The sequence below is a fragment of the Coregonus clupeaformis genome, chromosome 11, assembly GCF_020615455.1.
Source record: "Coregonus clupeaformis isolate EN_2021a chromosome 11, ASM2061545v1, whole genome shotgun sequence".
Taxonomy (NCBI): domain Eukaryota; kingdom Metazoa; phylum Chordata; class Actinopteri; order Salmoniformes; family Salmonidae; genus Coregonus; species Coregonus clupeaformis.
The window spans coordinates 39,809,284-39,828,910 of NC_059202.1; the positions used below are offsets into that span (position 1 = coordinate 39,809,284).

Sequence of the window (19,627 nt, forward strand, 5' to 3'; positions counted from 1 at the left end):
GTCTGGGGTGACGAGTACTGGGTGCGAACATAGCACATCCTTCAGGGCCTGGAATGCCGTCTGTGTCCTCCGTCCACCCCACTGTCTTGGGTAGGCGTGCCTTTGTCATGACTGTGAGGGGAGAAGCTATTGCAGCAAAGTTAGGTACAAAACGACTGTAGTAGCCTGCTAAACCCAGGAACGACTTCACCTGCCTCTTGGTTCGGGGGACCGGCCATTCCTTAATCTTTCTTGGGGCTTCACATTTCCCCGCCCGATTCGATAGCCCAGGTACTCCACCTCTGCATAGCCCAGCTTGCACTTGTGGGGGTTTGCGGTCAGCCCTGCATCCCTTTGCGCATCCACCACCGCCTGTAACCTACAGAGATGGGACTCCCAACTGTCACTGTGCACGATTATATCATCCAAATTCGCAGCAGCATACTCACGGTGCGGGCGCAGGACACGGTCTATGAATCGCTGGAAGGTCGCTGGGTCCCTGTAGAGTCCGAAAGGAAGAACCCAGTAGTGGTATAGCCCCCCCCCTCCCCCGAGGTGGAGAAGGCGTCTTCTCCCGGGAGGCCGCTGGCAGTGGCACCTGCCAGTACCCCTTCGTCAGGTCCAGGGTGCTGACGTATCTTGCCTTCCCCCATGGAAACTTCGACAGAGGGCGGGTTCTGCTGGGGCCGGGTCCACATTGCACACAGCGCATCTCGTGCGTGCCACTTCTTCAGTTGGTTCACATGGAGTGGTTTTCTCTGCCCCAGTTGGCGGACCTTATAATTGACGTTGCCTACCCGTTCGACGATGTCGTAGGGCCCATGCCACATAGCCAGGAATTTTTTCTCTGTTGTGGGGATCAGCACCAAGACCTTCTCACCCGGGTGGAACTCTCGTGGTTGGGCCCCCCGGTTGTATACTTGCTCCTGGGCGCATTACGCCTGGGCCATGTGCCCATCCGTTTGTGGATGGTACACACTGGTCCACACCTGTTTGATTCGTAACATATTGCAGACATCTTTCATTATACGAGACATGAATGCAGTTCCCTGGTCCGTCAGGATTTCCCGTGGAATACCCACCCGGCTGAATAAATGGAAGAGCTCCCGTGCGATACCTTTTGCTGCTGCCGTACGTAACGGGATCGCCTCTGGATACCGGGTGGCGTCCCCTTGTGGTCTTCACCAACGGACCCACCAGATCCATTGCCATCCGCTCAAACGGCACCCCTATAATGGGTAAGGGAACCAAAGGGTTTCTATAATGTGCCCTCTGGGCTGTGATCTGGCACTCCGGGCAGGTACGGCAGTAGTCCTACACGGCACGCTTGACTCCGGGCCAGTGGAATGGATTCACAATCCGCTCCCTGTTTTTCTCCATCCCCAGGTGTGCCCCAAGCAGGTGGGTGTGGGCGAGCTGCAAGACAGTTCTAACATACTGGGTGGGTATGAACAACAAGTCTTTCGTCTCCCCATTGTGCTTTACTATCTGATACAATAAATTACGCTTGATGGCAAAGTGTGGGTAGTGCGACTCACTTAGCCCGGGTAACAGCACGCCGTCCACCACGATCACCTGGCCCCTCGCGTTCTGGAGGTTGGGTCCACTAACTGGGCTGTCCCGAACTGACCCGTGAGATTCCCGTGTCGGGCGGCCTGTCTGGTGCCTCCACCTCCATAAGGCGTGAGAGGAAGGAGAGGATGAAAGGTCAGAGAGAGAAGAGTACACACACACACACACACACACAAACAGTGTCAGGGGATTTGAGAGAAGTTGTGGGGGTGGAGGAACGTGTTGTATTATTAATGTTGAAATGCATTCTGGGTAATTGTGCAGTCAGCTCCTTTTCCACCTCCTTCTTCTACTGCCACAGCGTCACCTCACACACACACACACACACACACTCTAACACATGCACGCACACACACACACTCTCACGCACACACAAACACAAACTCTCACGCATGCACGCACACACACTCTCAAGCACGCGCCCACACACACTCACACACACACACACTCTCTCTCTCTCTCTCACACACACACACACACACTCACACACACAGCACACACACCTCATCCAAATTGAAGATGAGGAAGATTCTTCCCCTTGGGCGAAAACCAAACCGCGATCAAGAAGTAGCTACTTAATATTGAAGAGGGAGAGGCGAAGGGGCGAAAGCCAAATTCAAAGCAGCACATCTGTGCATGGTCTGTGTCTCTTCAGTGTGTGTGCGTGCATGCTTGCGTGTGTGTACTATGCATTGAGTTTCTGAGAGGGGGGTATGAATATGAACTCATGTAGCAAAACAAGACTAACTAACAGGCTAGCTCAGCCCGGACTGTCAGTTCACTGACCATCACAGATATAGAAGATAGCAGGGAAAGACTGCAGGGCCTTGGAGGAATGATTTCATACCATCAACCTTCTGTTACTCTTAGCTTCTGGCGAAGCTTTTCAGCCTTGTTGTTGCTGCTGTGCAACTGACTAGGTATCCACTTTCCCCTTGCGAGCTTGCAGATAGAAACTCTTGTGGTCCCCAGGAGAGCAGAGGTCTGGAGAGATCGATAGATTAATGAATTAATAGCAAACAGGAGATGATAGAAGGGGAAAGACATAAAGCACTGGAAATAATATCTGTTTTTTCTCTCTATCATTCTTTCTCTCTCTCTCTGTCTCTCTCTCCTAACCCTCCTAATCCCACTACTATACCCCTACTCTTCATCTTTCTGTTCCTCCCTCCCCCACTCCTCTCCTCCCTTCACCCCTTCTCCCCCCTCCTCCTCTCCTCCCCTCCAGGTGTGTGTCTGGTGATGGGCTGTATAATCTACCCTGATGGCTGGGACAGTGACGAGGTGCGGAGGATGTGCGGTGAGCAGACAGACAAGTACAGCCTGGGAGCGTGCTCCATGCGCTGGGCTTACATCCTGGCTATCATGGGGGTCCTGAATGCCCTCATGCTCTCCTTCCTGGCCTTCGTACTGGGCAACAGGCAGGACGGACTCATGACCGAGGAACTGCTGGCCGAGAGCAAGGGTAATACTGGAGAATAGTCAATGGAGTCCATTAGGACGCATTAGGACCGGTACACACTATTGCTCCACCATACCTTTATTTGGCTAGTTACTTGACAACGTCTTGATCCAAAGTGGTAGGGAACTAGCCAAATAAAGGTACGATGGAGCAATAGGAGCATTTTGGAGCAAATGATGTGCTGTGCGGGTCCTATAAGGACTGTAGAAGACACTATGGATACACTGCAATCAAGCAGCACACAAACAGCACACAGAGACACACACACACACTCATGTGCGGATGCATGCTCATACACACACATATATGAGAGTACACTCTTAGAAAAAAAGTGGTAAGTGGAACCATATACAGTGCCTTCAGAAAGTATTCACACCCCTTTACTTTTTCCACATTTTGTTGTGAATTTAAAGTTGATTACATTTTGATTTTGTGTCACTGATCTACACACAATACCCCATAATTTCAAAGTGCACATTTCTTTTTAGAACATTTTAGAAATTAATAAAAAATGAAATGTTGAAATGTAGTTGGTGATGGAAAACAAAGTTCATGGTAAGATTTCCATCGTCAACCTGATGAATTGTCTGCTTATCAGCTTTCCAATACAACTTGACCGGCTCTGTGTTTTCTGCACAATAGTTTGTTGGTGATGTGGACACGAAGGAACTTGAAACTCTCGACCCGCTCCGCTACAGCCCCATCGATGTTAATGGGGGCCTGTTCGGCCCTCCTTTTCCTGTAGTCCACGATCAGCTCCTTTGTCTTGCTCACATTTCGGGAGAGGTTGTCGGGAAACATTGTCGGGAAATTTGAGACTGTGCGTTAACAGTTACGGACAAGATTTAAGATAACTCGATTCCATTTGAGCAATAATGTCTTCAGAACAGGTACAAATTTTTTATACATTGTTGTAATATTCATGTTGTCAGCCAGAAAGGTAGCTAACGTTAGCAATGTCAAGGTAGCTAGCTAACATAGCTATTAGTAGCTAGCTACATGGTTGATAATAGCTACCTTGAATTTCCCTGCCTGGTGCAAGATAGCAATATGACCAGTGGCGACCTGTCATTCAGGGCAGGTGGGGCAGAAAATCAGTCAGTTAATAAAGCCACATACAAACATGGTCTCTTTTTTGCTTTCTTGACTAAGGCAGCTCCAAAATGCAGGTGTTTCAGCCTAGCTCAGTGCTTTCTGAGGTGGTGGGGCAGCCAACAGAAAATACGAAGCGTAGGGGTTGGTAATGTTCTCTAGTTGCACTGTGATTGGCTCAGTGTTCTGTCACTCATGGGGACACTATGTCATCGCAAAATCTACGGGGAGAGCTCAAATTCCAGCCCCTTGGGTGCTGCCATAGAGTTACATTAGAAGTGCCTCTTCATAATTTCTCTTCATATGACAAGGATTGAAAAGGATTTGCCAGTAGATTGTCAACTTGATTCATGAGGATCTGCTAGCTTGCTAGTTAAGATTTTGAAAGTATGATGTTGACATGATCAGTCCAATCAAAGCTACGTGATTTGACGTTGAGCCTACGTAAAACGGCACTTCTAATGTAAGTCTATGGCATCGGCCATTGGACATAAACATTACACAACAAGTTGGAAATAGCAAATTCAACAATGAGTGGTTTGGAAGGAATCAGTGGTTAACTGCATATTAGGCTTGGTGGGGGACTCAGGTGCAGAGACGGACACACGGACAACAGAGGGTGAATTAGGATGTCGTTTATTCAGCGTGAATTGGCAGAGAGAAACAGTTCAGGGTGGAATAGCTTCAGACCGGGGTAGGAGCTGAGTGGGGGGGAGAGCCAGTAGTCCGGAGAGCTGGATGACGAGGATATCAGACAACAGATGAGCAGGTTGCGGCGTGGGAATGGCAGGTAGGCAGGCAGCAGGAACAGACGGGATCTGGTCGAAGGAGAGACAGGTTACAAAACGTGGCAGAAACAACTATAATGCTGAGATAGTAACAACTAGACTGAGATTGCTGTACGGGGCCAAGTTACCACAGGTAGTGTAGGAACGAACTGGCGCTGGAGAGGTGTCCAGCCCGGGTAGATAACTGCTGGTTGATTGATGACAATGAGCCGCAGCTGGAAGTAACGGAGCATGAGAGAGAATGGCCACGCCCCTGACCTAGATCCTCTGACTGGGCTGCACAGCAGGGGGAGACAGACACAGACAACACACACACACAGGGAAAAAGGAAAAGGGAAACAAGCGGGAACCGGACCAACAGTGCCGAACCGTAACAGTACCCCCCCTCAACGGGCGCCACCCGGCGCCACCCGGCTTGTCAGGGTGGTCCCTATGGAAGTCAGCCACCAGCTGCGGATCCAGTATAAATCGTCGGGGGAATCCAGGACCTCTCCTCGGGACCGTATCCTCCCAGTCCACCAGGTACTGAAGCCCTCTACCACGCCTCCGGACGTCCAGCAGTCTCCGCACCGTGTAGGCTGGATGGTCGTCAATAATACTGCGGTGGCGGAGGGGATCCACAGGCGGACACAAAGGGCTGGAGGAGACCAGCTTCAGCTGGGACACGTGAAATGTAGGATGGACTCTCATGGCCTGGGGAAGCTTCAACCGAACAGCCGAAGGGTTGATGATGGAGTCGATCTCGAAAGGACCCAAATACCGGGGCGACAGCTTACGGGAGTCAGTGCGCAGGGGGATGTTGCTGGAGGAGAGCCAGACTCGCTGACCAGGCTGGAACTGGGGAGCGACTACCCTGTGCCTGTCCGCCACCCTCTTGTTACGCTCTGCTGTCCGTAGAAGGGCCTCACGGGTGTCCACCCACACCTTGCGGCAGCGACGAAGGTTGTCGTGAACTGGCGGGGACGGCTAACTCCTTTTCTTGAGACGGGAACAATGGCGGTTGGTACCCCAAAGCCGCCTCAAAGGTGAGAGGCCGGTGGCAGATGAGGTGAGGGAATTGTGGGCATATTCGACCCACGGGAGATGTTTGGCCCAGGTGGACGGGTTCTGGGATGTCACACAGCGTAGAGCAGCCTCCAGGTCCTGATTGGTCCTCTCAGTCTGGCCATTGGACTGGGGATGGAAACCTGATGAGAGACTGACAGAGGCACCCAGAGCCGAACAAAACTCCTTCCATACCCGAGAAATGAACTGTGGACCTCTATCGGACACTATGTCCACAGGTATTCCATGGGGACGGAATACATGTAGGACAAAGAGGTCGGCTGTCTCACTGGCAGACGGTAATTTTGGTAATGCAACAAAATGGGCAGATTTAGAGAATCTGTCCACGATGGTGAGTATGGTGTCATTACCCTCAGACATAGGAAGTCCAGTGACGAAGTCCAAGGCCACGTGAGACCAAGGGCGACTCGGGACTGGGAGAGGCCGCAGCAGGCCCGAAGGAGCCCCTGTGGGAAGCCTTATTTTGGGCACAGATGGAACAGGCCGCCACGTACTCCCGGACGTCAGCCTCGGCGGATGGCCACCAAAAGTGCCTCTTAAGTAGCGACAGTGTACGGTTCATACCAGGGTGGCAGGAGAATCGTGAGGTGTGGATCCAGTTGAGCACTTGCGGCCGCACGGCTGCGGGAACATAGAGAAGGTCGGGGGGCCATCGGCGGTCAGGTTCCAACTCTTGTGCCGATCGGACGAGGGACTCGATTTCCCAGTGAACAGCCGCCACCAAACAGGAAGCGGGCAGAACAGGTTCAGGATTGCTGAAGTCTTCATTGTCTGTAAACTGGCGAGAGAGAGCATCAGGCTTGACATTACGTGTGCCAGGACGATATGTTAAAATAAACTTGAACCTGCTGAAGAACAGAGCCCATCTGGCCTGACGGGAGTTCAGCCTCTTGGATGACTGGATGTAAGCCAGGTTCTTGTGGTCTGTCCAGACTATGAAGGGTTGCTCTGCTCCGTCTAGCCAGTGCCTCCACTCCTCCAACGCCAACTTGACAGCAAGCAACTCCCGGTTACCCACGTCGTAGTTCTTCTCAGCAGGGGTCAATCTCCTGGAGAAAAAGGCCACAGGATGGAGCTTCTGGTCCGTGGGGAACGTTGTGACAGGACTGCCCCCCACCCCGAATCAGAGGCGTCCACTTCCACAATAAACTGCAAACTAGTGTCTGGATGAATAAGAACAGGTGAGGTGGTGAACAGTTCCTTCAATGTACTCACAGCTGACTCGGCCTCAGGCGTCCACAGGAATGGCACCTTAGGGGAGGTGAGCTTGGTCAGGGGGCAACCACTCGGCTGAAACCCCTGATGAAGCGGCGGTAGAAGTTGGCGAAGCCCAGGAAGCGTTGTAGCTGCTTCCGAGACGTGGGTGTGGGCCACTCCACAACCGCTCTGATCTTGTCAGGGTCTGGTGACACTTGTCCCCGCTCGATAATAAAGCCCAAAAAGGGGACGGACTGCCGGTGGAACTCACATTTTTCTGCTTTCACATACAGTTTATTTTCCATGAGGCGTTGGAGAACCAGACGGACGTGGGAGACGTGTTCATCCTGTGACTTAGAGAATATTAGAATGTCATCCAAATAGACAAACACAAAACGGTGTAGAAAATCCCTCAACACATCGTTAACCATGGCCTGAAACACTGCTGGGGCGTTAGTGAGACCGAATGGCATGACTAGGTATTCAAAGTGTCCGAGAGGGGTATTGAACCCAGTCTTCCATTCGTCTCCGGCCTGATCCTAACGAGGTGGTAAGCGTTACGTAGGTCGAGTTTGGTAAACACGGTGGCACCATGAAGGGGTTCAAATGCTGAGTTGATGAGAGGCAGGGGGTACGTATTTCTGACTGTGATGTTATTAAGTCCTCTGTAGTCAATGCAGGGGCGTAATGTTTTGTCCTTCTTCTCTACAAAAAAGAACCCAGCACCAACAGCGGAAGATGAGGGACGAATGATGCCAGAGGCTAGGGAGTCGCCTATGTAGGTTTCCATAGCTTCTCTCTCAGGACCGGGACAGATTGAAAAGCCGACTGGACGGCAAAGGGGCTCCAGGCAGTAACTCAATAGCGCAATCGTATGGCCTATGAGGTGGTAATGAAAGTGCCTTGGACTTACTGAATACCTCGGCCAGGTCCAGGTACTCCTCAGGGACTGAAGAGAGGTCTGGGGTTTTGACAGGGGAAGCAGGGGAACCTACCGAGGGCGGAATAGCCGACCCAAGGCAAACAGAATGGCAGTGAGTGCTCCAACTGTGTATTTTGTGGTTTTGCCAGTCAATATGGGGGGTTGTGAATGCTAAGCCAAGGGAAACCGAGGATAAGGGGGAGGCCGAGGAGGAGACTACTTTAAACTGGATGGTTTCTTTGTGATTGCCGGACAGCATGAGAGAAACGGGGACAGTTTGATGGGTGATGTTGGCAAACTGATGGCCGTCAATAGCGGTTACTGTTATAGGCTTAGGCAGGGGCTTAACAGGGATCTCAGCCTGAGTGACCAGGTTAACGTCAAGGAAACTATCCTCAGCACCAGAGTCGATGAGAGCAGCTAGTGGGAGAGATAGATTCCTGAACTGGACTGTAGCTGGGATAACTAGACGGGGTGCTGTGGGCATTGAGTCAGGTGTAGCACTCGCAAGTATGCCCACTTTTACCTGCGAGCTTGGTCTTTTGGGCGAACCGGACAGTTAACCAGGAAATGAGTGCGGTCCCCACAGTACATGCACTCACCAGCCCGCATGCGCCGTTCCTTTTCGGCAGGGGACAGACGAGCACGGCCCAGCTGCATGGGCTCGTCTAGTTCCGTGGAGGGATCCGCTGCGGTGTGTGGGCGGTGTCCGAGTGGTGGTGTAGCTCGGGCTGCAGAAAGCGAGGGGGCCGCCTGCGGTGTGGACCCGACCGCCCCTCTCCTGTCTCCTCTCCCGTAGCCTGTTGTCTATTCGTGTAGCAAGGGAAACGAGAACATGAAGGTTAGCAGGCTCATCACGAACAGCTAGTTCATTCTTAATCGTGTCACTTAGACCGTTAACAAAGCGCTCCCTGAAGAGCTTCGTCATTCCACTTGGAATCGGCTGCCAAGGTCCAAAAATCAATGGCGTATTCAGCCACGCTACCCGTGCCCTGTCGTAGCTTCAATAGTCTCTTTGTGGCGGTCCCGGCATGGTCCGGGTGATCAAACACAACTTTCAATTGAGAGGAAAAAATCGTCAAACGACAGGCTGGCAATCTGCTGAGTAGAACAAGCCGCTTCTGCCCAAATCAAAGCTTTGCCCCTCATTAACCCCAGTGCGTAATGTACCTTTGAGGATTCCGTGGAGAAAGACAGGGGCTTCTGTTGGAACACCCAAGCGGCACTGAAGCAGGAAACCACGGCATTTGTTCAGGTCCCCGGTGAAAGGTTCGGGTGAGGTTGTAGGGGGTTCCCGAAGGGCAGGAGCGGAAGCCGAGCCTGGAGCCACTGTAGGAGGAACAGGCGGAGGAGAAGCAGAGGGAGGAAGGGTAGTGAGTGTTACCAGGTTAGCTACCTGAGAGGTGAGATGAGATACTTGATCCAACAACTGCTGGTTGTTATCCACAAGAGTCCGGATGAGTTGGTCGTGTTGTCCCAATAACATTCCCTGTGAATGGAGGGCGCGTTGTACGCCATCACCCGTTGTTTCATGTGGCATCTCTGCTGAGTCCATGTTTGGCCAGTTCGTTCTATTAGGCTTGGTGGGGGACTCAGGTGCAGAGACGGACACACGGACAACAGAGGGTGAATTAGGATGTCGTTTATTCAGCGTGAATTGGCAGAGAGAAACAGTTCAGGGTGGAATAGCTTCAGACCGGGGTAGGAGCTGAGTGGGGGGAGAGCCAGTAGTCCGGAGAGCTGGATGACGAGGATATCAGACAACAGATGAGCAGGTTGCGGCGTGGGAATGGCAGGTAGGCAGGCAGCAGGAACAGACGGGATCTGGTCGAAGGAGAGACAGGTTACAAAACGTGGCAGAAACAACTATAATGCTGAGATAGTAACAACTAGACTGAGATTGCTGTACGGGGCCAAGTTACCACAGGTAGTGTAGGAACGAACTGGCGCTGGAGAGGTGTCCAGCCCGGGTAGATAACTGCTGGTTGATTGATGACAATGAGCCGCAGCTGGAAGTAACGGAGCATGAGAGAGAATGGCCACGCCCCCTGACCTAGATCCTCTGACTGGGCTGCACAGCAGGGGGAGACAGACACAGACAACACACACACACAGGGGAAAAAGGAAAAGGGAAACAAGCGGGAACCGGACCAACAGTGCCGAACCGTAACACTGCAAGCATTGCAAAGCAATCACTAGCCTGCTATTCAGTGGAGTGGGTGTGTGATCCAAGTCTGAGATTAAGTGTCTCTTTTCCAACCTTAAAAGGATAAACATTCAACATTGGCCATGCTGTCAATCCAGCATGACTTCTGCCACATTCAAAACAACTGGAAACTCAGAACTGGGAACTCTGACTTCAGTGAGTTCAAAACAACTGGGAACTCGAAAGAAACTAGTTCTGACTGGGTAAATACGTTTTGAATGGTCATCCAACTCGGAATTCCAAGTTGGAACTCGGGCCTCTCTCTAGAGCTCCGACCTGAAGATCACTGACATCATGATTCGACGTTGTTTTTTTCAGAGTTCCCAGTTGTCTTGAAAGCATCATAAATCCAGAGAATGCCAGACTTTGATGACAAAGTTTGATGACAAAATCTGCCCCACGAAGGACCGCCGTGCCACCTTCCTGTTCAAGTGAGCACAGCACAACAAGTTGAGTCCAAAAATGTATTGTATATTGCTGCATAAATAATGTAATATGCCAGGGATGTATGTACAGTTGAAGTCGGAAGTTTACATACACTTAGGTTGGAGTCATTAAAACTGGTATTTCAACCACTCCACACATTTCTTGTTAACAAACTATAGTTTTGGCAAGTCGGTTAGGACATCTACTTTGTGCATGACACAAGTAATTTTTCCAACAATTGTTTACAGACAGATTATTTCACTTATAATTCACTGTATCACAATTCCAGTGGGTCAGAAGTTTGCATACGCTAAATTGACTGTGCCTTTAAACAGCTTGGAAATTTTCAGAAAATGATGTCATGGCTTTAGAAGCTTCTGATAGGCTAATCGAAATCATTTAAGTAAATTGGAGGTGTACCTGTGGATGTATTTCAAGGCCTACCTTCAAACTCAGTGCCTCTTTGCTTGACATCATGAGAGAACCAAAAGAAATAAGCCAAGACCTCAGAAAAAATATTGTAGACCTCCACAAGTCTGGTTCATCCTTGGGAGCAATTTTCAAACGCGTGAAGGTTCCACGTTCATCTGTACAAACAATAGTATGCAAGTATAAACACCTTGGGATCACGCAGCCGTCATACCGCTCAGGAAGGAGACGCGTTCTGTCTCCTAGAGATGAATGTACTTTGGTGCGAAAAGTGCAAATCAATCCCAGAACAACAGCAAAGGACCTTGTGAAGATGCTGGAGGAAACAGGTACAAAATCATCTATATCCACAGTAAAACGAGTCCTATATCGACATAACCTGAAAGGCCGCTCAGCAAAAAGCCACTGCTCCAAAACTGCCATAAAAAAACCAGACTATGGTTTGCACCTGCACATGGGGTCAAAGATCGTACTTTTTAGAGAAATGTCCTCTGGTCTGATGAAACATAAATAGAACTGTTTGCCCATAATGACCATCGCTATGTTTGGAGGAAAAGGGGGGTTGCTTGCAAGCCGAAGAACACCATCCCAACCGTGAAGCACAGGGGTGGTAGCATCACACTGTGGGGGTGCTTTGTTACAGGAGGGACTGGTGCACTTCACAAAATAGATGGCATCATGAGGAAGGAAAATTATGTGGATATATTGAAGCAAAGTCTCAAGACATCAGTCAGGAAGGTAAAGCTTGGTCGCAAATGTGTCTTCCAAATGGACAATGACCCCAAGCATACTTCCAAAGTTGCGGCAAAATGGCTTAAGGACAACAAAGTCAAGGTATTGGAGTGGCCATCACAAAGCCCTGACCTCAATCCTATAGAAAAGTTGTGGGCAGAACTGAAAAAGTGTGTGCAAGCAAGGAGGCCTACAAACCTGACTCAGTTACACCAGCACTGTCAGGAGGAATGGGCCAAAGTTCACCCAACTTATTGTGGGAAGCTTGTGGAAGGCTACCCGAAACGTTTGACCGAAGTTAAACAATTTAAAGGCAATGCTACCAAATACTAATTGAGTGTATGTAAACTTCTGACCCACTGGGAATGTGATGAAATAAACAAAAGCTGAAATAAATCATTCTCCCTACTATTATTCTGACATTTCACATTCTTAAAATAAAGGGAATTTTTACTAGGATTAAATGTCAGGAATTGTGAAAAACTGAGTTTAAATGTATTTGGCTAAGGTGTATGTAAACTTCCGACTTTTACTGTATAATGTAGCTAAGAAAGTAATACTAAGTGTATGTTGTGTAGTAAGCTATTGGTAGCCCATGTGCTCACCCTAATAATTTGGTCCCTTTTCCCCTCATAACTTAGCCTACTGTTCTGACTTGGTGGAGCACATGTAGCCTATAGCCTGTTTTAGAGAAATGTCATCATCGAATATTGTAAGAGCTTTCATTGTCTGCTTATATGCCCCCTTGATTTATCCTACAGTTCTGACTTGGGGTACAGGGAGAATACTGTAAGAACGGCCCTTGTTCTGAATTCTGTTGCTGTACATTTCAAAAGTGCTGAACAAATAGTTACAGTGGGGAGAACAAGTATTTGATACACTGCTGATTTTGCAGGTTTTCCTACTTACAAAGCATGTAGAGGTCTGTAATTGTTATCATAGGTACACTTCAACTGTGAGAGACGGAATCTAAAACAAAAATCCAGAAAATCACATTGTATGATTTTTAAGTAATTAATTTGCATTTTATTGCATGACATAAGTATTTGATACATCAGAAAAGCAGAACTTAATATTTGGTACAGAAACCTTTGTTTGCAATTACAGAGATCATACGTTTCCTGTAGGTCTTGACAAGGTTTGCACACACTGCAGCAGGGATTTTGGCCCACTCCTCCATACAGACCTTCTCCAGATCCTTCAGGTTTCGGGGCTGTCGCTGGGCAATACGGACTTTCAGCTCCCTCCAAAGATTTTCTATTGGGTTCAGGTCTGGAGACTGGCTAGGCCACTCCAGGACCTTGAGATGCTTCTTACGAAGCCACTCCTTAGTTGCCCTGGCTGTGTGTTTCGGGTCGTTGTCATGCTGGAAGACCCAGCCACGACCCATCTTCAATGCTCTTACTAGGAGAAGGAGGTTGTTGGCCAAGATCTCGCAATACATGGCCCCATCCATCCTCCCCTCAATACGGTGCAGTCGTCCTGTCCCCTTTGCAGAAAAGCATCCCCAAAGAATGATGTTTCCACCTCCATGCTTCACGGTTGGGATGGTGTTCTTGGGGTTGTACTCATCCTTCTTCTTCCTCCAAACACGGCGAGTGGAGTTTAGACCAAAAAGCTCTATTTTTGTCTCATCAGACCACATGACCTTCTCCCATTCCTCCTCTGGATCATCCAGATGGTCATTGGCAAACTTCAGACGGGCCTGGACATGCGCTGGCTTGAGCAGGGGGACCTTGCGTGCGCTACAGGATTTTAATCCATGACGGCGTAATGTGTTACTAATGGTTTTCTTTGAGACTGTGGTTCCAGCTCTCTTCAGGTCATTGACCAGGTCCTGCCGTGTAGTTCTGGGCTGATCCCTCACCTTCCTCATGATCATTTATGCCCCACGAGGTGAGATCTTGCATGGAGCCCCAGACCGAGGGTGATTGACCGTCATCTTGAACTTCTTCCATTTTCTAATAATTGCGCCAACAGTTGTTGCCTTCTCACCAAGCTGCTTGCCTATTGTCCTGTAGCCCATCCCAGCCTTGTGCAGGTCTACAATTTTATCCCTGATGTCCTTACACAGCTCTCTGGTCTTGGCCGTTGTGGAGAGGTTGGCGTCTGTTTGATTGAGTGTGTGGACAGGTGTCTTTTATACAGGTAATGAGTTCAAACAGGTGCAGTTAATACAGGTAATGAGTGGAGAACAGGAGGGCTTCTTAAAGAAAAACTAACAGGTCTGTGAGAGCCGGAATTCTTACTGGTTGGTAGGTGATCAAATACTTATGTCATGCAATAAAATGCAAATTAATTACTTAAAAATCATACAATGTGATTTTCTGGATTTTTGTACCTATGATAAAAATTACAGACCTCTACATGCTTTGTAAGTAGGAAAACCTGCAAAATCGGTAGTGTATCAAATACTTGTTCTCCCCACTGTATATTGACTAGTTCCATCCTAGCTCGCTCTTTAATGTCTTAAACGAAATTGTGGATTGTCTCTTATTCGCTCCTCGTCCCCTTATGCCATAGTTTGTACATCTCAATTGTCAGTAGAAACCACATTTGTTTAACCTCTATGGGATCGGTGTCCCTTATACGGGACGGTTGTTGCTCAATATGCGATATGTGACTAGAATGGTGTTGTAAACCACAGCTAACTTTCTGGGAAATGGACATGTCTTATATGGGCAGAAAGCTTACATTATTGTTAATCTAACTGCAGTGTCCAATTTACAGTAGCTATTACAGTGAACAAATACCATGCTTTTATCAAGGCAACTGGTTTGATACATTCACCTCTGAAGGTAAATAATGTACTTACGTTCAGTAATCTTGCTCTGATTTGTCATCCTGTGGGTCCCAGAGATAAAATATAGTGTAGTTTTGTTTGAAAAATCTATTTTTATATTCAAATGTAAGAGCTGGGTTCTACAGTTTGACCTCTGACTCCACACCCAACCCGCCCGGCCATCTAGATGTGTGAAGGTTAGTGTCTTTTCTGTAGCGGAGCTAACGATCCTTCATTTCTGACATTCCTGGGAGTGTGCAAACTAAAATGTTGTATTACCATACAATGTTTGTATGTTCTCTATAGTTATGTACTAGAAAACCAATTTGGCAAAACTCCTGGCAGACTTGATACAAAATATTGTGTAGTGATGTAATTCTTCACTGGATCAGTTTGAAACTTTGCACACCCACTGATGCCATCTGGTGGACAACATCTAAATTACATCTAGAATCCTACATCACTGTCTGGCCTTTCTCTTGCATTTCAAAGATGATGAAAAAAATAAAAAATAGAAAACACATGTTTTTTTGTTTGTATTATCTTTTACCAGATCTAATGTGTTATATTCTCCTACATTAATTTCACATTTCCACAAACTTCAAAGTGTTTCCTTTCAAATGATATCAAGAATATGCATATCCTTGCTTAAGGTCCTGAGCTACAGGCAGTTAGATTTGGGTATGTCATTTTAGGCGAAAATTGAAAAAAAGGGTCCGATCATTAAGAGGTCAAGTCAGCCATATCAGCTATATCTTTTTTAAAGGCACTAAATGAGGCTGAATGAACTGTTTCACTGCCAGACAAGGCTCCGCTGACAGCCAGGTGTAGCAGTGGTAAGGTGTTGGGACTGCTGTTGGACTGCTGTTGGGACAGCTTTATGTAGGCCCTAACAGTTTGTGGGCACCATTTGTAGTGCAATTAATGTATTGTTTAGTGTTGTGATGTGTAGTGCAGTGGCTTTGCTGGCATGCATCTGAATTTTTAAAAAAAATTCCCCACCAAGATTTACATGCTAAAAGATATATGACGATATCTTTACTACATTAGTTATCACACTTATATAAACATTTTTGACTATCATAGCGCGGCATGGAAAATAACCTTGGCTTTGGCAAATCCTTTGCCTTCCTCTGACTCCTATACTAGCTAGCTAGCTAATAATATTACTGGGATGGCCCCTTGTCTTGATTCTCAAGAGCTATGGCTATAAAGATGTGTATTGATTGTAAAAGTGTACTTTTGACTATCATAGCTCTGCATTCATGTAAAACATTGGCTTTGGCATGCATTCAATCCTTTGCCCTTCTGACTCCTAGCTATAATAGCTAGCTAATAACATTACTGAGAAAACACGTCACTCATTTTGCACGCCACAAAATCTAGTGGGAAAATCCGACCCGACTGGGAAAATGAATACCAGTGAATACAGCGGTTCTCAGGCAGGCCAGGGGCGCACTATTGTCACTGTTGCATCACTTTGGAAGACCACTAGTGACTTATTGGAGCTTTTGAACATTTAAAAACATACAAAGAGTTACATATTGCAGCTTTAAGTACTACTGCAAAAAATGTGGCAAAGAAATGAACTTTTTGTCCTGAATACAAAGCATTATGTTTAGGGCATATCCAACACAACACATCACTGATTACCACTGCTCATATTTTCAAGCATGGTGGTGGCTACATCATGTTATGGGTTTGCTTGTCATCAGCAAGGACTAGGGAGTTTTTTTTAGGATAATCCTAGAGGAAAACTAGGTTCAGTCTGCTTTCCAACAGACACTGGGAGAAAAATTCAGCAGGACAATAAGGCCAAGTCTACACTGGAGTTGCTTACCAGGACCACATTGAATGTTCCTGAGTGGCCTAGTTACAGTTTTTACATAAATTGCCCTGAAAATCTATGGCAAGACTTGAAAATGGCTGTCTAGCAATGATCAACAATCAAGTTGACAGTTTGAATAAGCATGCGTTTCTATGAGACTTCTGCAATTAACTTTTCTCTCTCTTTCTCTCTCTCTCCCTCGCTCTCACTCAATCACTCACTCTCACTCACTCCTCAGTAAAAGGCGCATGACAGCCTGCTTGGAGTTTGCCAAAAGGCACCTAAAGGACTCTCAGACCATGAGAAACAAGATTCTCTGGTCTGATGACCAATTGTCACGTCTGGAGGAAACCTGGCACCATCCCTAGGGTGAAGCTTGGTGGTGGCAGCATCATGCTGTGGGGATGTTTTTCAGCGGCAGGGACTGGGAGACTAGTCAGGATCGAGGGAAAGATAAACGGAGCAAAGTACAGAGAGATCCTTGTTGAAAACCTCCTCCAAAGTGCTCAGGACCTCAGACTGGGGCGAAGGTTCACCTTCCAACAGGACAACGACCCTAAGCACACAGCCAAGACAACGCAGGAGTGGCTTCGGGACAAGTCTCTGAATGACCTTGAGTGGCCCAGCCAGAGCCCGGACTTGAACCCTATCGAACATCTCTGGAGAGACTTGAAAATAGCTGTGCAGCGATGCTCCCCATCCAATCTGACAGAGCTTGAGAGGAACTGCAGAGAAGAATGGGAGAAACTCCCCAAATACAGGTGTGCCAAGCTTGTAGCATCATACCCAAGAAGACTCGAGGCTGTAATCCCTGCCAAAGGTGCTTCAACAAAGCACTGAGTAAAGGGTCGGGATACTTATATAAATGTGATATTTCAGTTTTTAATTTTTTATACATTAGCAAAAATGTCTAAAAACCTGCTTTTGCTTCATCATTATGGGGTGTTGTGTGTAGATTTCATCAATTTTAGAATAAGGCTGTAACATAACAAAATGTGGAAAAAGTCAAGGGATCTGAATACTTTCTGAATGCACTGTAAGTACTGTATATGTAAAATGATTAAGGGAATACCAGATACATGCACAAATATTCCCATATAAGTACAGTTTTAAAAATTCTCACATCTTCCTATCATTTTAAATTTATCAGATTACTCACTCATAATGTTAAAGTTTAAACACTGAGGTAACCACTAATGCTCAGGCACTATTTAATAGAAAAACATTTACAATAAAAAAGCTTATTCAGAAGGGTTCTACGTAGAACCCTTCTTGCCTCCCAAATAATCGTCAAATAAGGCTTTCTTCCAAAAAGGGTTCTTCAGATGAAAATAGTTATTGGTAGGACCCTATCCCTACGCAAACAACACCATTGGGGAATGGGATCAGTGTGTAGGTTTTAATGGAACCAAACAACCGAGTGAGTGAGTGAGAGAGTGACTGAGTGAGTGAGAGAGAGAGAGGTTCATTGCAGTCTCATTGAAGTTCATTGCAGTCTCATTGAAACGCATACTGCACTCATGTGACACACGCTGCTGATTGTTATAGATACTACACACACCAGCTATCTGTGTATTTTTGCTAAAACAATCTCTATTTTTCTCTCTCCCCCACTGTCTCTCTACTTGTCACCTTCTCTTCTCGCACAGAAGCTGGGAATGCCTAAAACATCCATAGGTAAGTCATGCAAAATACAGGGAAACTGCCCCATTTTTTACATTTTAGTCATTTAGCAGACGCTCTTATCCAGAGCGACTTACAGTTAGTGAATACATATTTTTTGTATATACTGGCCCCCCGTGGGAATCGAACCCACAACCCTGGCGTTGCAAACGCCATTCTCTATCAACTGAGCTACATCCCTGCCGGCCATTCCCTCCCCTACCCTGGACGACGCTGGGCCAATTGTGCGCCGCCCATGAGTCTCCCGGTCGCGGCCGGCGGCGACAGAGCCTGGATTCGAACCAGGATCTCTAGTGGCACAGTTAGCACTGCGATGCAGTGCCTTAGACCACTGCGCCACTCAGGAGCCCCCATTGACAAACTACATTTTGGCTCCAAAAAATGTATCTATGATTTCAATTAGCAGTGGGGGCCTCTTTGCTTAAACTATCATGTCCTATTTAATGTAATATGATTCCAACTGGCTTGATTGGCATGGAAATGTAATATGTGTCCTCACTGTGCTATTATGGGACTACAGAGGAAATGGGTCATAAATTGAAATGTCAGTGCATAAACAATCTGATTGGTCACACCATAACCATGTCCCCTTTTCCCCCTCTCTCTCCTAGTGTGTGTGTTCACCGTTCATCACTCTCCAGCTTTTTACCCATCACCCCCAGAAGAGGACAGCACACCATGGCTGTGGGAGAGAGCGAGGAGAGAGTGAGAGAAAGGAAAGGAGAAAGAGAGAGTGGGGGATGACGGAGGGAAGAGGAGGAGAAATGGATAGCTATGGAACTAGAAGCCTCCAATCCATTCACACTTGCACGTTCACACTGTAATATTCTACCCCTCACTCTCTAGTTTATAATATATACTGTATCTGCCAATGATATGTACATTCACTACCAGTCAAAAGTTTGGACGCACCTACTCAAGGGTTTTTCTTTATTTTACAATTTTTGACATTGTAGAATAATAGTGAAGACATCAAAACTATGAAATAACACATATGGAATCATGTAGTAAACAAAAAAAGTGTTCAACAAATCAAAATATATTCTTCAAATAGCCACCCTTTGCATTGATGACAGCTTTGCACACTCTTGGCATTCTCTCAACCAGCTTCATAAGGAATGCTTTTCCAACAGTCTTGAAGGAGTTCCCATATATGCTGAGCACTTGTTGGCTGATTTTCCTTCCCTCTGCCGTCCGACTCATCCCAAACCATCTCAATTGGGTTGAGGTTGGGGGATTGTGGAGGCCAGGTCATCTGATGCAGCACTCCATCACTGTTACAGGAGAGGGTCGCAGTTCCGGGGCGACCTTAGGCACCTCCTCACTCACAGTCTGGACTGGACAGTGTCACCAGCAAAGCACCCCCACACCATAACACCTCCTCCTCCATGCTTTACGGTGGGAAATACACATGCAGAGATCATCCGTTCACCCACACCGCATCTCACAAAGACACAGCGGTTG

At 47.4% G+C, this 19,627-nt stretch overlaps 1 protein-coding gene across 2 annotated transcripts in view; it reads left to right on the plus strand.

Annotated features, from left to right (window-relative positions):
• Positions 1-19,080, plus strand: part of LOC121577384 (LHFPL tetraspan subfamily member 3 protein-like) — a 72,389-nt gene extending 53,309 nt beyond the window's left edge. Inside the window, exons 2-4 of one of the 2 annotated variants that reach the window (XM_041891140.2) lie at positions 2,780-3,016; positions 18,130-18,157; positions 18,775-19,080. In XM_041891140.2, coding sequence (XP_041747074.1) covers positions 2,780-3,016; positions 18,130-18,146 — 254 coding nt within the window. In that variant the 3' untranslated portion in view covers positions 18,147-18,157; positions 18,775-19,080. The remainder of the gene's footprint in view (positions 1-2,779; positions 3,017-18,129; positions 18,158-18,774) is intronic. The other variant, XM_041891141.2, reaches the window with a different exon arrangement.
• The last annotated feature ends 547 nt before the right edge of the window (positions 19,081-19,627 follow it).